Source organism: Gastrolobium bilobum, unplaced genomic scaffold, assembly GCF_033153095.1.
Source record: "Gastrolobium bilobum isolate Gb01-03AN ecotype WA unplaced genomic scaffold, APGP_CSIRO_Gbil_v1 utg16915, whole genome shotgun sequence".
Lineage (NCBI taxonomy): Eukaryota > Viridiplantae > Streptophyta > Magnoliopsida > Fabales > Fabaceae > Gastrolobium > Gastrolobium bilobum.
This window is the reverse complement of record NW_026896767.1, coordinates 65,372-83,871: the sequence shown is the minus strand read 5'-3', so window position 1 is coordinate 83,871 and position 18,500 is coordinate 65,372. Positions and strand designations below refer to the sequence as shown.

Genomic DNA, 18,500 nt, shown 5'->3' with positions numbered 1-18,500 from the left:
CATAACTTTTGACTCGAGTATCCAAATCAGGTAATTCTTTTTTTGATTCTACATAACTTTTTGAGATCTATGCAATGACATCTCATTTTATATATTTTATTTCTCACCAACATAATTTAAATTTAAATCAGGTAATCCTTCTTCCTTAGATATTTAGAATATTTATTTAATTATTTCCTTTATTAATACAGATTTTTCAAATTGATTTTTGAGTTTAAATCACAAATCAAATCTTTATTTTGTTTTCCTTATTAATAATAATTGTTACTTTTAATTTAAATCACAAACCAAATTTTTTTATAATAAAAATAATAAAAATTATTATTTTTAATTTAAATCACACATCAAATCTTGATTTATTTTTTGTATTAAATCACAAACGCAGAACTCAGAGGCTTCTGAGTTTAAAAATGTGACACGTGTCAACACTTGTCAAAACCTAACACATCACCAATCACATCTAAATTGGGTTTCTATCAAGAGGAAATCACGCTTAATTTAGGTAATTTTATTTTTGAAAAACATTCATAAGCCATCATTAATTTCAGACCACGAATAATAACCCAGAAGCTTATAGCATTAATCATTAATTTTAAAAATAATATCCTTCTTCCTTAGAAATTTATAATATTTATTTAATTATTTTTTTATTTCTACAGATTTTTCAAATTGATTTTTTAGTTTAAATCACAAATCAAATCTTTATTTTGCTTTCCTTATTATTAATATTTTTTTTTTATTTTGAATTTAAATCACAAACCAAAATTTTGTTATAATAAATAAAATTATTATAAAAAAAATTTAAATCACAAATCAAAATTTTTATTTATTTTTTTATATTAAATCACAAATCCAGAACTCAAAGGCTTCTGGGTTTAACCGCTCTTATAATACCATTCTTGCAAATTAAAATTGTGTTTGTGAGAAATAAAAATGTCAAATGAGATGTCATTGCGTAGATCTCGGAAAGTTATGTGGAATCAAAAAAAGAATTACCTTATTTGGATACTCGAGTCAAAAGTTATGACCTTTAAAAGTTTTATGATTAAATTAATTTTTTTTTTTGGAAAAACAAGTGACACGTGTCACCACCTCATGAGAGACACCCCATTTGGGCGTCTTCCCCTCATGAGAGACGCCCCAGTGGGGCGTCACATGTGACACCCAAAAGGAGCGTCACAGTGTGCAATAGATGCGTAAATATTTTTAAAACTGTCATATTTGCGTAATTATTTAATTAAATTACAATAAATAAATTTTTTTGCCATTATTTGGCTTTTGAATTAAAGAGGGAAAATATTCCCCTTTTAAACATTATTATGATAAAAAGGTCTGGCATTTTGTCATTGAAACATTATGATAAAAATATTTCCCTCTTGTCACCGGTGCTATAAGATTTTGTACAAATACTTTGGAACATTAAGAAATAACTCAAGCTAAAATTATAATTAAGATTTTTTTTTGGGGTGGGGGATATTGGATTACTAATGTTTAAAATTTAGCAGTTGCTTTACTAAAATTAAATTATAAGGTTTTATTTGCCCAAAGTTTAAATGTGAACGAATGATTTGTAACATTAACTTTAATTTATTAATATTAAAATACTCTTTTTGAAATACATCCCAAAATTATATAATTTGTTCAAAACTATAATCCTCAAAGAAAAAATGCTTGATATGCATAAGGAGCAGGAGTGAACCTAGGGGAAGGATAATGATGAGCGATCTTCTCCTAAAAAGCACAGACACACAAATTTTAAAAAAATGCGTGTCGGACACGCTCCGACACGTGGTCAATACTCTGGCACATTTTTTTGACACGCAGTCAATGTTTTGACATGTTTTTTTTAGTCTAAATTTTATTTATTTATTTACTTTTTGGTATCTAATATTATTTTATTAAATAAACATAAAAAAATAATTTATAAATCAATTTTTTCTGTTATGAAATTTGATATGAAAAATTAACAAGGTATGAAAAATTATTTTTGTTTATATTTATGTTATGAAATTTGAATATTTGATTGTTTATATGACTTATTATGGGCTGTTATATGTATTAAATATAAATTATATTATATATATATTAAAAATATTATTTAATATCAAAACGTGTCCCAACGTGTCGAAATATGACATTTTTTAGAATTAACATGTCGGCGTGTCGTGTCCCGTATCAGTGTCGGTACATCATAGAATTCTTCTCTTCCTAAATTTTATTTTATTTTATTATTATACGAGGAAGGTTATACTTACAACTTTTTTTTACAACCTCTTACAATCATATCTTAACACCGTTGATTTCCGCCAATCAACGGTTATTAATTATTGTTAATTAATAATTAATTAATGAGTTTAATTTGCGAAAATGATAACCGTTGATTGAAGAAAATCAACGATGTTAAGATATGGTTGTAAGAGGTTGTAAGAAAAAAGTTGTAAGTATAACCTTCATCTTATTATATATATAATAATATTTTTTAATAATCTATATTATTAGTATTAATAAGTAACCCCTCCAATAAAAATAGTTGTAATAGTTAAATTTTTCATTAATCTTAATAACACTTGTAATTTTGATACTTTATTTCGCTACATTATAAAAAATTCTAGGTCCAGCGATGATAAGAAGCAATCATATGAATCTCCTTCTATGTGCTGAGCTCGCAAAATTAAAGTGTATGTGTGTACAAAGTTGGAACAGTGACCATTGTGCCACTGTTCCCACTGTTATTTACCTAAATGCCACGCACCTGAACTTTTTTCCCAAACTGCCACGCGGGCTAGTTCGCTGGGAGTAGTAGCGAACTAGGCATGATGATGTGTCAGTCAGCTGCTGGTTCTCAAGTTCGCTTGTGTCAGCCGCGAACTTGGGTGATAAAAAGCCTGCAACGTATTTTGAGTTCGCTGCCTACGCAAGCGACCTAGATGGCACGTGTTTGAACCCTGCCAAGTTCGCTGGGGGCCAAGGCGACCTAGGTGCGACGTGGGCAGTTCCCTCGAAGTCCGCTGCCTTGGTCAGCGAACTACTTGCCGACAGCTACAGGTCGCTGGGCCATAAAGCGAACTCAATGTTATATAATTTAGACCCCCTTCCTCGATCAGTCATTCATTCTCTCGTTCATTTTCAAAAGAAATTTTTCCATTTCTGTGTGTGAATTCTATTTTCAGTACATAATGAGTGAGAATAACAATGATGTAATATGCCTTCTATATTACAATGGGAGAAGATATTTTGGACTGAATGGTCAAGTGTTTGAAGGAGATACGAAGATCTTCCGCATGAGTCCGCGTTGCAAATATAATGAGCTCAAGAAAATAATATACAAGAAGTTGAGATTACAACGAGGTCAATCCTTGTCTCGACTGATTGTTAGATGTGCTTCTGGTAACCCCGTGCAATGGGCTGCTGTGGAGGTGGTTGAGGATGAAGATGTGTCACTAGTAGTTGATGCATTTCGACAGCATGGAGAGTCCTCATACATCGAGTTATATGCGGAACTAAACATCGGTGGAGAGGCAAGCACTCAATGTTTCATCCCTACCAGTCACTCTATAGACATTAACAAAGAGCCGGAAGTAGATGCGGAAGATATGAATGTGTCACCCCCACCATCATCTCCCCCAATAACACAACCTTTAGATGTGATTCATGCCAATGAAGTAGATGATCCATCGGGGCGTACTGATAGTTCCGAGGAGGAGGTTGATGAAGGTCTAGTCCCTGACAGTGACTCGTCAGATACAGACGTTGATGGTGATTTCGAGTTGGAAACGTCCACTGCTTTGGTTCAACCGATTCCATCACCGGGTATTATTGGTGCGCATGACCCACCACCTGCTGCAGGTTAGGTAGTTTACCATTTGAGTTTTAAGATAGTTTACTGTTTCAGTTTAATTATATTTTTATGTACTTAACGACATTCGAAATGTGTGTTAAAAAGCAGTGGATAATGTTCCATTTTGGTCAGAAATACCACATTACACGCACATTAACTGGGCACACCCCGATCAAGAGTGTGATGACATGCAAGGGGCACAAGTACCAAATTGGCAAATGGGTCAAGAGCTTTATAAGGACCAGCAATTTGAAAGCAAGCAGGATGTACAAATGGCCATCAAACAGTATTGTATGGCAAAAAATCGCACAACTGTCGTACTAAAAAGTGATACGCAAAGGCTGATAATGATTTGTCAAAATCACAATGATGGTTGTCCGTGGAGGATGCGAGCATATCTGAAAAAAGGCGGTCATGAATGGATAATAGGCGTGTGGAACAACATCCATACGTGTGTATCTCAAACACTTTCACAGGATCACAAACAACTTAACTCTAGTTTCATTTGTGAATTGATCATCGGTAAGTCAACCATCTGGTAAATGTTTAAATTAATATTGTGAGTGTAACGCTAATACGTTGTTTGTCAAACCGCAGAAATGATACGTGAAGAGCCTAGTGTTAAAATTGGGTTAATACAGGAGAGGATTGCATCAAGTCTAGGATTTCATATATCATACCAAAAAGCCTGGAAATCAAAGCAGAAGGCAATTGTGAGGGTATTTGGGGATTGGGATGAGTCGTACGCGTTTCTGCCAAGATGGTTGGATTATATGTTATTGTTTTCTCCTGGGTCTGCCTATAAACTGGATGTGAATGAACATAGGATTGATGGTCGGCTCGATGGTTCGCACAAGGTGTTTAAAAGGGTTTTTTGGACATTCAAACAGTGTTGTGATGCCTTTAATTATTGCAAGCCTATGCTCCAAATCGATGGGACACATTTGTATGGAAAATACCGCAGAACGCTAATGATCGCTACAGCTGTTGACGGTAACAATTATGTCCTGCCTGTAGCGTTTGCTGTTGTTAGTTGTGAGAATATTGACAATTGGTCCTGGTTTTTGGCCATGTTACGGATCCATGTGACTCAGAAAGATGGAATATGCCTTATTTCTGATCGACATGCAGGTATATTGGCAGCCGTCAATAATGTTGCGTTAGGGTGGCAACCACCCAAAGCGTACCATGTTTTTTGCGTGAGACATCTGGCAAGCAATTTCAATCATAAGTTCAAAAACATCATGTTGAAGAAGCAGTTAAAGAAGTTAGGTATGGATGTCACTAGAGTTTTTTTAATTTGTTACAATGATCGTACGACGCTGATGTTATTAGTTATTAACAATTATGTGTTGTCATGTACAGGCTACACTACATCGCGATTGGATTTTGACGCTGGTTTGGAAAAATTTAAAGAATCAAGCCCACAGATAGCAGCATGGATTGATCGAATTCCGAAGGAAAAATGGAGTATATCATACGATGCTGAAGGAAGGCGATTTGGCCATATGACTACAAACTTGTCGGAGTGTGTTAACAAGGTTTTTAAAGGTGCCAGAAACTTACCAATCACGTCTTTGGTGCGCATCACGTACGCTAGGCTTAACGAATATTTTTTGGCCCACGGGCAGAAGGCTCGGGAAGAGATGGACAAAGGTAATCGTTTCGCCAAAGTGTTCTGGGTTGAATACGTTAAAAACCAACAAAATGCTGCAACACACTTTGTTACGTCGTATGACAGACAAAAAACACGATTTGAAGTTCAAGAGTCTTACAATCAAAGAACTCATAGAGGCAGGAAGAAATGGAGGGTTTCATTACAGGATTGGGCCTGTCAATGTGGTGAGTTTACTGCTTTTAGGTACCCATGTAGTCATGTGATTGCTGCGTTCAAATCAATAAATCATGACCCCTTACAATACATTGATCCTGCATATAGTGCATCATATCAATGCCAGGTATATTCCGGGCAATGGTATCCAATTGGTAATGAAGACTTCATCCCACCCAGCCAAGGCCCAACAATTCTCCCGGATGTGTCACTTAGACGTAAAAAAGGCAGGTCGTGAAGTACCCGAATCCGTAACGAAATGGATCAGCGCGAGGGTGTGAGCCAGCAGGTAAGATATGGTTATTGTAGGGTTGTTGGCCATGACAGACGTCGTTGTTCATCTCGCTTGCAAGGCAATTAAATGTTGCGTGAAACAAACTTGTCGAAACGTTGGTTACCCTCTCCTGCCTGTGTGTTGTCACACGTTTTTTTGTTTCGTTTATAATTATGCCTGCTTTTATTTGATTCTGGGTTGTCGTTAGTCGTGAACTTTAGTGAATGTAATATGTTAATTAATATGATCATCGTGTGCTTGCTGGTTTCATAATTTTCTTTTCGGGTAGTTAACTAGGGATAACACATAACACCACATGAATCTAACAATAACATAATAGTCAACATACAGTAATAAATGGAAATCTAAGGATGGAGTCCAAAACATATCATTTACATACATATTAATGCTCTGATAAAATAAAAAGTCCTATGATAAAACAACAAATCACTGCTGTCGCGGCCGCCCATGATACTTGGCACACCGTGCCTGGTTATGCTCATATGGTGACAAGAAACAGCGCTCCCTGGCCTGTCTATCTGGATTACGCCTGACCACGTCTTCACCGTCTCCTCCGGGTGCAACGGCTGCTTCCGCTCCTGCGTCTGCATCAATATCGTCGGAAGTACCCGCAATGTCCTCCTGCGCAAGCAAACCTGTAGGACCAGATGAGGGTGACTGAAAGAAGTCAGCCGAAAATGCCTCCGGTGTGGCCATGACGACAGGGGAATCGAATGTGGGTATGTAATCCTCTGTGAACTCTTCCAGACCGGGCTGAGGCTGCGAACTGGACTGTCCTGGAAACTGGTTGTGCTCGTGCGCAGAAGGCTCAGCATGAGAATAAGATGGACCGCTGGTTTGACCTGGGAACTGCTAACTTGGGAATGGCTGAGTGAAGTGTGGCTGATATCCAGGGTATGACTGCGTCGGTGCTGAAAACCATGGGTACCCGAAGTGAGTCGATGTCCCGCTAGGCTGAGACGGACCGCCTGGGGGAGGCCACCAGTAAGGCTGCGACAGACCGCCTGGGGGGTAAGCCGAGGCATAAAACTGACCGCTGGACGGGGCGGAAGAGACTGCACAAGCACAGGCCTATCAGCCATAGCGGGAGCCTGATGATGCAGTGGCAATCCCTCGTGGCGTGCACACTGGCTAACACGCGGATGAAGAGGCGGTTCCACTGTCTGCACCACTGCCGGCAGAGGTGCAGCCTCTCCAGGCTCTGTCAGTCTACCAAACTCATCGAATGCGGACATCATCTGAAGGGTCTCATCGTATATCTGGCGATATGTGAATGCTCCTTGTGCCTCGTCTGATGCCATATGCAGAACAGTCTCCATGCGATCACTCTGTGAAGCGAATATAATGTTAAATGTATGATGTCATTAACAAAAAAAATTAGTTGTAACAATATTAATGACAAGGGCTAAAATTAACGTACCACATGAGAACGAATGGCCGATCTCTGCATAATCCATCTACGCGTATGATGAAAATACCACTGCATGTACGTGCTGTTGAGAGACAGATGACCTTCTCCCTGCAAGGGCTGTAGACCCTGCACAATGAGGGCATCCCTGGAATGCCACTGCGCTATATAAAGTCCATGTCGGTCCCTCCAGTCAACATCACCCTTACCAGTCAGGGTGATGGTCAGCAACTCTGAACTCATGAAAGGATCGCTCGGTATCGGCTGCCTAAAATGAAATTGCCTCAGCACTCTATCCGGCTGCTGGTAGACAACAATCTGGTAGTGTATGAGTGGGCATACAGCTAACCATCTGCGTGACTCCTCGGACGAGGGGGGATGCCCAACGAATCCGTCGTATGGCCTCCACTGTATCCTGCGGGTAGGCATAACGTCAATGTGATGACGATATCATCTGATGTGGGAGTAACGACGTCGTATGGACACATATTCATTAAACCTGCAAAACAATAACACAATAAAAATTACTAATTAACGTAACAGACAGTGAAAATGAAGACAAACAAAAAAGCCAGACATACCTTGCTCCAAAAATAGCATCTGGATCGGTGATCTCTGGGATTCCTGGGGAGATAGTAGGGAAACGTGTCCATGCCCACAATTGTAGTAACAGAGTACAGCCACCCATATCCGATCATCCTGGGTCAGTAACCTTGCACAACTCCCTGTACAAAGTAGCCAGGACAGCGGAACCCCAAGAATACGTCCTAGTCCTCTGAAAATCATCCAAAAATAGGAGATACCGCGCATGGACGAAGCTAGATGCAGTCTCAACGAAGAGGCAACCACCTATAATGCGCAAAATCAATGCACGTGTGTATCGCATACGGTCAACTTCATTTCCAGACCATTCATGCCAATTTAGATACCGTTCCCTCAGAAATGTAAGCGAAATTTGGTTTTTATATAAGTCGCGCGACCGACCCGGCTGAACGCCCAAAAAATCTCCCACCATCCGGGAGAAGGGATGACCTCCAACGCGGCCAGATACAACCTCTCCATCTGTAGGCAGTCCAAGCAGATGGTGGACATCCTCCAGAGTAATCGTCACCTCACCCATGGACATATGGAATGTGCGCGTCTCAGGACGCCATCTCTCCACAAGGGCCGAAATGAGATGGTGGTCAATCTGACAATAAAAAATTATTTTACATTTTATCACAATTGATTAACTATACAACATGTAATTTTTTTTATTTATCTACTCTATGTATCACCAACCTCATGGTTGCGCAGACGCGGAATGTGAAAAAACCCTGCCTACTGCAGGTAAGGATGGATCTCCTCGGGTATATTTCGATGATCCTATGAAGCAGCGTGTCTGACGTTCAGTACACGATCATCTGGATTTGCGTCACCAGATCTGTTCCATACGTACGTCGAAATGTGTTTCTCCTACAACGTCAGGAGAGACGGCACCAATGGACCAGGGTCAATGAAGGTCTGGTGCGGGTCCTGTTGCGGGTTCTGTTGCTCCATGAATCTATTTACAAATAATAAATACAAAATTTATTAATAAATATATTAATTTTCAAGTTCAATTAATTATTCTATACTCCACAATTAATTACTAATAAAAAATACTAAAAATAAATACTAATTACTAAAAAATAAATAAATAAACACAAACATTGTGGTAAAAGAACTTTGTCACATTTATTTGTCAACCCTAAAACTAAATAATTTTATTTAATTCGGTTATTTTAATTATTGCATAATCTAAATTTTAGTAAATACAAAATCTAACAAAATTAAAATAATTCTTTTCTAACCTAGATGCCAAGCCTATAAATAATATCAAACAATTAATATTATTAAATTATACATTAATAAAAAGTACTACACCTAATAACATTAACATACATATTATATAAGTCAATGTTCAAAGTTAACACAACTTATTTTTCAATCCTACAAATAAATGATTTTATTTAATTCAATAATATTATTTATTGCATAATTAACAACTTATTAACTACATAAATATACACATTAACATATAAAAATATAACCTGACTAAATCCTATTAATAAATAATGCATATAAAATAATTTATTAAATAGATTAATTAAACTATAAAATATTTAACTACTTAAATTAACATGCAATTACTAAACTATTAATATTAGAATAATTCAAATAATAAAATAAATAATATGTCATCTAACCTAATGTGTCATAACATTAATCATAAAAATTATCTTACCCTAAAACCTATAAATAAATAACGCATATAAAACTATTTATTACATACATTAATTAAAAAATATGTTATTTAACTACTAACATTAAAATGTAATTACTAAACTACTAATATTAAACTAATTAAAATAATAAAACAATTAAATTAAATAGATTAATTAAACTATAAAATATTTAACTACTTAAATTAACATGCAATTGCTAAACTATTAATATTAGAATAATTCAAATAATAAAATAAATAATATGTCATCTAACCTAATGTGTCATAACATTAATCATAAAAATTATCTTACCCTAAAACCTATAAATAAATAACGCATATAAAACTATTTATTACATTCATTAATTAAAAAATATGTTATTTAACTACTAACATTAAAATGTAATTACTAAACTACTAATATTAAACTAATTAAAATAATAAAACAATTAAATTAAATAGATTAATTAAACTATAAAATATTTAACTACTTAAATTAACATGCAATTGCTAAACTATTAATATTAGAATAATTCAAATAATAAAATAAATAATATGTCATCTAACCTAATGTGTCATAACATTAATCATAAAAATTATCTTACCCTAAAACCTATAAATAAATAACGCATATAAAACTATTTATTACATACATTAATTAAACAATATGTTATTTAACTACTAACATTAAAATGTAATTACTAAACTAATAATATTAAACTAATTAAAATAATAAAACAATTAAATTGAATAGATCAATTAAACTATAAAATATTTAACTACTTAAATTAACATGCAATTACTAAACTATTAATATTAGAATAATTCAAATAATAAAATAAATAATATGTCATCTAACATAATGTGTCATAACATTAATCATAAAAATTATCTTACCCTAAAACCTATAAATAAATAACGCATATAAAACTATTTATTACATACATTAATTAAAAAATATGTTATTTAACTACTAACATTAAAATGTAATTACTAAACTACTAATATTAAACTAATTAAAATAATAAAACAATTAAAATGTCATATAACCTAATATTTTATGTTACATATAATATATTAAACAACAACTAACTAACAATAAAAAAGAATAAAAATTAATCAAATTATACATCACTAACCTCAAATGAAGACAAAAGACCAAATGTGAGAGCAAGAAAATTAAGAGAGAGAGAGAGAAAATGGGGAGGGGGAAGGCGGATGGGAAGGGAAGGGGGGTTTATATAGGGTGAAAAAGTATCCGTTGGGCACAGGTCGCCTGCGTGGGCAGCGACCTCGCTTTCATGCACGCCACGTGGCCTGGCTGGTCAGGCATTAATTGCAACAGAGGTCGCCTGCGTCAGTCGCGACCTCGCTTGCATGCATGCCACGTGGCCTGGCTGGTCAGGCATTAATTGCAACACAGGTCGCCTGCGTCAGTCGCGAACTCTGACACCACCAGGAAGCTGACAGCTCAGCATTACGAGGTCGCTACTACTCCCAGCGAACTAGCCCGCGTGGCAGTTTGGGAAAAAAGTTCAGGTGCATGGCATTTAGGTAAATAACAGTGGGAACAGTGGCACAATGGTCACTGTTCCAAAAAGAACCACCTAAGGTCCGACCAGATATGTAATGCACCCGACTCACATGAGCCGTCGAGATAGGGAGGAGAAAAAAAAAAAAGGACCATAAAATTTATTTTCCTAACGTAGGTGTTCCTAGACCATTCAAACTACTTTTCTCTAAGAAAATGTTTGGTAAGAGATTTTTTTTTGGATACCTAAGAAAATGAGAATGGATTTTCAGGAATATCATATTTGGTATCAACATCAACAACACCTTATCCCTTATTAACTGGGATCGGTGGTAGATGAACTCAAATAAAATATATGAAAGGGTTGAAAAAAGATAAAATTATAAATATAAATATAAATAAATAAATAAATAAAATAGTAATAATATATATACACACTTGGTATCATTTTGTAAAAATTTATGTAGGAAAGTTAGATGTCTGATGATTAGTTTTGTGTGTAATTTGTGAAAAAAATTTATGAGGGTGGTATTGTTCGATTGATGGGGAAATAGAAAAAGGGATAGCAAAAAAAGTGACAAAAGTAACCTTGTGTAATCCCTATCTGATTGAAAAATAAACTAAAGCAGGGGCATATATGTAATATCACACTTAATTTCTAGTAATATTTTATAATCAACCAAACATAGACTCATAAATTTCACGCAATATTCCAAGTAAAATTTTGGCATATCAAATAACTTTTTGGTTATATTACCGGTAATCTCATTTTCTCATCACATTACTGGTATATATATATATATATATATATATATATATATATATATATATATATATGGGATTTACATATATCATGTCGCATGATACAAAATTTTTTTCTACCCACACAATATTTTGTGGGGTTCGCACTTTTTAAAGCAAAAAATAAAAATAAAAATTAAGGCACGCAAAACGAATCTCTATAACATTACACAATCACTTTTCCTACAACATAACTCTTATAGAATTCTATATATATATATATATATATATATATATATATATATATATATATATATATATAGGGATTTGCATTTGTCATTTAACATGACACAATAAATTTTCCTATACACACAACATTTTGTGGGGCCCACACTTTTTAAAGAAAAAAAATTACGGCACGCAAAACGAATCTCTATAACATTACACAATCACTTTTCTTACAACATAACTCTTATAAAACCCATATATATATATATATGGGATATGATCCTTTGATATTGGTGTCGAACTATACATTAAATCTTAATCATTGATTTCAGTAAATCTAACGGTTATAATTAATTTTTTCACATTTATTGATTAATTAATAATTCATAATAAATCTTAACCTTTGGATTGATGAAAATCAACTATTACAATTTGGTGTCAAATGATCATGTTATATACAGGGGAGGAATCTTTTGACTCAGGTGTAAAACTTAAAAATCTTACTCCCCATCTTAACTGTTTGATTTTCTTCCATTTAGCGGTTGTCATTTATTTTAAACTAATAATTAATTGATTAATATAACTCAATAAACTATAATTGTTAGATGGATGAAAATCAACGGATAAGATGGGGAGTAAGACTGTTAAGTCTTACACCAGAGTCAAAAGATCTATCTTCATATAATATATTTTTTTTTTTTGGAAATATTCCAATCGGTTCATTGCTTCGCAACTAATCCGATTCGGGGCGGGTCCAGGATTAAGGCTTTAAACCCCTCCCAAATGTGGTACTGGGGAGATTCGAACTTATGCTCTCATCCCCACCTGCTTAGCTCCTATGCGCCAACTGAGCTACCACCATTTGGTCATATAATATATATATGAGGTAGGATATTCATACTACCATTTTTTTACTACCAATTCATTACCACGCTAATCATCATTGGATCAAACTTCTTAATCTTTTTACTCTCTTTTCAACCCACTTTTTGCTGAAAAATTTGATCTAACGATGATTATATTGGTAGTAAAAAAATGGTAGTATGAATACCTCTCTCTATATATATATATATATATATATATATATATATATATATATATATATATATATGCGGAGAGAGATCATTTGACTCCAGAGTAAGACTTATAAATCTTACTCCCTATCTTAGCCGTTGATTTCCGTCCATCCAACGGTTATAGTTTAGGAAGTTATATTAATTAATTAATTATTAATTACACTATAAATGACAACGGCTGATTTCCGTCCATCAACGGCTTGAGATGGAGTCAAAAGAACCCTTATATATATATATATATATATATATATATATATATATATATATATATATATATATATGAGGCAGGATCCTTTGACACCGGTGTCAAATTTGAAGTTTGACACCTCATCTGAGAGCCATTAGATCAAAAAAGATCAACGACTTTGATTTGTGAGCATGTGACACCATTGATCTTTTTTGATCTATTGACTCTCAGATGAGGTGTCAAACTTCAAATTTGACACCGGTGTCAAAGGATCCTACCTCTATATATATATATATGGGTTTAATATTTTGGTTTGCTGCAAAAAAAATTTCTCTCTCACACTCACATGTGATAAAAGTGAGTGGGTCTCACTACTCTTCTCTTTCTTCTCTTTACAATGGGACCCACTCACTTTTATGTGAGTGTGACAAAGAAATTTTTTCTACAGCAAAAATAGAAATGTCTCTCTCTCTCTCTCTATATATATAGAGGGGAGTGTTATATTTACAAACTACATTATGTACTTCCGGAAGCATATTAGGTTACACTATGTACTTCCAGGAGTACATAGTGTAATTTGCAAAATTGTATACGGATCCTTCCCCATATATATATATATATATATATATGATAAAATTATTTCTGCAGTCGCTTTACGTACCGCAACGAGAGGTGTATGGTTATGATTCTCCACATTTAATGCTTTTATCATTTGTATGGTTATGATTTCCTGAATTTAATGCTTTCAAATATATATATATATATATATATATATATATATATATATATATATATATAGCAAGTATTTGATTGTTGTATGTACAACAGCTATAGAAATGTAAACCCGTATTTCATTGCTGCACGTACAACGATACAAGAATTGCAGAAATGTAAACCCATATATATATATATATGGGAAAAATATTTCTCCGGCAACTTGAGATAAGCTTATCTCTGTCTATCCTAAAACTACGTCGTTTTATTTATTTATTTCTTTATATTAATTGATTCATCTTTGAATGGTTATGATTTTCTTTTTCTCTCTCTTCTTTCATTACCATTTATCTATCTTTGTACGGTTATGATTTAGTAGCCGGAGATAAAATTATCTTCTGCAACTTGAGAAACGATAAACCCTATATATATATATATGAGTTTAAAATTTCTAAAGTTCCTTTAGATAACTTTATCTAATATTCACCAAAATACACAAAAAAAATATGTGAGGTTAATGTGGACCCATGTAACGAGAAGAGAAAAAAAAAATGGGTCTTACATATATTTTTTTGTATATTTTGATAAATATTAAATAAAATTATCTAAAATAACTTTAGAAATTTTAATTTACATATATATATATATATAGAGAAATATTTTTCTCATGTTGCATTAGACAAATTGTCTCATGCAACACATAAAAAAGTGAGTGGGTCCCACTAAGAAGAAGAGAGAGAAAAAAAAAGTGGGTTCTACTCATTTTTTTATGTGTTGCATGAGACAAATTATCTCATGCAACATGAGAAAAACATATCCCATATATATATATATATATATATATATGATGTGCATATGTTTTAAGTACAATTCAAATGGAGAATTATTTAGCACGTCTTTGAGGGTCAGAATGTCTTTGTTTCCTTACCTTTTTCTGGAATTATGACTGTTTAAGAGTACGGACTACATCTTAGGCTGCAGAAATGAAATCCGATGTCAACGAGTGATTGTGTCATGAAGATATAAGCTGGCACTTGAAGAATGGGAAATTCAACCTAAAATCTAAAATCAAACCCGTGTCCAAGTGTTCTTTCTGCGTCAACATGAGCCATTGAGCGTGCCAGTACTCCACTTCAACTGGATAAGAGTCAAAAACAGTCATCCAAAACTTAGTTTGACTCGGAAAATAAATAATACTTCAGAATCTCAGATCATAGTCCCGTCTTGTCAAAATCCAGAGTGCAAATAAGGATGACGTTCCCCCCACCCCCTAAATTTTTGTACGTGAGGAGTGTACACATATTCTCACTCATGGAGTATATAACCAAATTATAATATAAATGTGTGAAAAATAAGATGTGATTAATAGATATGATTATCATAAGATACGGACAATTTTTTTTGAAATTAGGACATGAGTACAAGAAGATATATCATCTGAAAATAGAAAAAATAATAATAAAAAAATTAAATCATAAAAATTGTAATTTTCATAATATTTTAACTACAAGGTTTCAATAAAACTCTATAAAGGATATTTACTTAAAAAGAATTTAATAAATGATATCGAATAACTGACTTTAACTTGAGTGATATTGAATTCCTACTCAAATATATACCTATATGTACTTAGTAATTAGTATCGATAATAGCCTACTAGATACATATGCGATACAATTCACAATAACAAGATATCTTCTCTCATATCACTCTTATAATCATGCAGTGGAATCCACATAGTTATAAAAAAAACAAAGCTAAAAAATTGATGTCTCTATTGGAAAATAAATTCATCTTATGAAGCTGAAGACTAGTTTTTCCCTAGAATTAAACGATAGTAGCTAAGTTGATTGTAATAGAGTTGAGTATGTGAAAAGAAAAAAAATCTATTTGATTTTAATATATCATCTTTGAGAAAGATTTAAATATCTTCATTCTTAATTCATCTTGCACTCAGGATTATTTTTATAATCAGCTTAAAGCAAGATAATTTAAATTGAGATTTTATGTAAAATCAGAAAAATAATAAAAAAATTGTAAAATATAAAATCGTAACGTATAAAAATCGTAAATATGGTGGACATGTGCATTGTTCACATTTCAAGCCTAATGAACTCTCTTATGAGAGGACATATTGAGATATATAAAATCGTTAAAAAACTTTCACTTATCAACTTAAATTTTTGGATTGAAATAATTCTTTACCGAACTAGTAATGAATTTGAGTTGACATTAATATATAAATATACACCCTGTACACTGAGGTGAATAGTGGTTGAAATGACTATTGGATTTGCTTCTTATCTAACAAAGAAAAATTGTCTTTTTATTGGAATCTTTAATCTTCGAGTCGTGGAGGTATACAAAAACTCGCAAATATGGTCGCTTTTAATTATTTCCAAACCTGGAAAGACACAACCAGATAGATAACAAGGGGTGAGTAGCTGAAAAGTGAAGGGCTAGTTGGAGTGACATTTTATGACAGGAGACACAGTCAAGCTGCTAAGAAATTGACCCTAATCCAAGCTACAGTGGCACTACATTATGAAAGAGATTCGCCAAACACCTTTGAGACGCGGAAAGAAATGTCATTCATTCACAATCACAAACCCAGAGTTCCCCCCTGCTTGCCATTGTCATGACCAGATACTGTATCGAAGGCATGATTTTCCAGTCTTTAAAATGACAAAAAATTATAGGGTTTCTTTTTTTTCATATCACATGAGATATCATCTAAATAAAAAGAACAACACGATTTTCGATGCCTCGTAACATGAGATAACTATCTCCTATTACATAAGAGAATGATTTTCCAAAATTATATAAGGAAAAGTGTGTGTCCTTAAATCAAAATTATATAAGAAAAAATGTGTGTCCTTTTAAAGGACACACACTTATATCATTTTAAGAGAGATAGATGAACAAACTATGGGAGAGAGAGTGGAAAAAAAAGTTTATAATTTAAAATTTAAAAAACACATTACATTTATCTAAAATGACCATCCTTTTAAATGATAAACACTAAACACAATTATATATTAAAATTAGGGATATGTTTTTCTATTATTGCTGAAGAAAAATATATCTCCTGTATAAATATAAAAAAATGTGTCAACTTCATTTAATTTTTTATTTTTTTCAAAGTTATGGGACTGCCAATATTTTTGTGTCTGCATCTTGTTGCAAGAAAATCAATTACCCCTTAAAACTATTTTCTAAATACTTATATGATAAAAGAATAATATAACTTAAAAGTAATCTTTTTAATACATTATAAATCTACAAAATAATTTTTAATATAAAAATGTTGCTGTCATAAAGGACCTGTTTGGTGTGACGTATAAGGCATGATAGTACAAGCTTATAACATACATTATGACATTTTCAGTTGTTTGGTGTGACCACCGTATAGTATAAGCTTATACAGCATAATCCCTTAATACATCAAAATGATGTATAACTTAATCCGGCCTAAGGGTGAGGGATAAGATCTGATAAGAGATTGATGTATTAACATCGTTGACCAATGTAATTCTCACAAATTAATATATTATTTTAATATTAATCTATTAAAATAGAAATTTATTTTTCAATATATTAATTTTTGAAATATTGAATATTTTTATTTTTATAAAAATTAATTTATATTTTGGACACACTGATCAATAAATTTTTATAAAAATTAATATCATATGACATTTTTTGAAGAATTATATAAATTATTTCTTAAAGGATATTTTTATTAAAAATATTTATTTTTATCATATATAGTATTATACCGTGCATTACCAAATACTAGATAATTTTATCTTATACAATATATTATTTTATACAATACCGTGTCAAACGCTTGATAGTATTAAAATTCAATTAGGTCTTATACAATCAGGCCTTATACTATCAGATCTTATACTGTCAAACCTTATCTTATAGTATGCACCAAACATCGTTCAGCTTACACATTTGCTGCACCTAACCTGTAACCCAGTACACAAGTTTTTCTTTCTTTTGTTATTCGAAATAAATACAGTTCTCATGCTCTCTTACATCGAATTCTATATTATATTTTTTTTGTTTTTGTAAAGGTAGATCCCACAATACTCGTCTTTACTGCATTAGAAGTCATTTATCGTGTTAAAGGAAAAGTGTATTTCCCTCATTATAATGATAATTTTGGCTCAGATTGATTTCAGTTTTCAAGAACAGTTTTTAAATTTTAAAAACAATAAAACAAAAAATCTTGTTTGAAAAACTGTTTTCATGCTATTTGTTTTAAAAATTGTATCTGTTTTTTGTTTTAGAAACCGAAAAAGCAAAACAATTCCATAATATTTTCCAAAGTTGTTTTCTCGTTTCTTGTTTTGTGCGGTGGCATTTCTGTAAATAAGGAGATTCATTAATGACAT

The 18,500-nt window shown here is 32.9% G+C and overlaps 1 protein-coding gene across 1 annotated transcript; it reads right to left on the bottom strand.

Moving 5' to 3' along the window:
• Window positions 1–8,066: 8,066 nt before the first annotated feature.
• LOC133301920 (serine/threonine-protein phosphatase 7 long form homolog) lies at window positions 8,067–8,492 on the bottom strand. The gene has a single exon (XM_061501636.1). The coding sequence runs from the start codon at window positions 8,490–8,492 to the stop codon at window positions 8,067–8,069; it is 426 nt and encodes a 141-aa protein (XP_061357620.1).
• Between the last annotated feature and the right edge of the window lie 10,008 nt (window positions 8,493–18,500).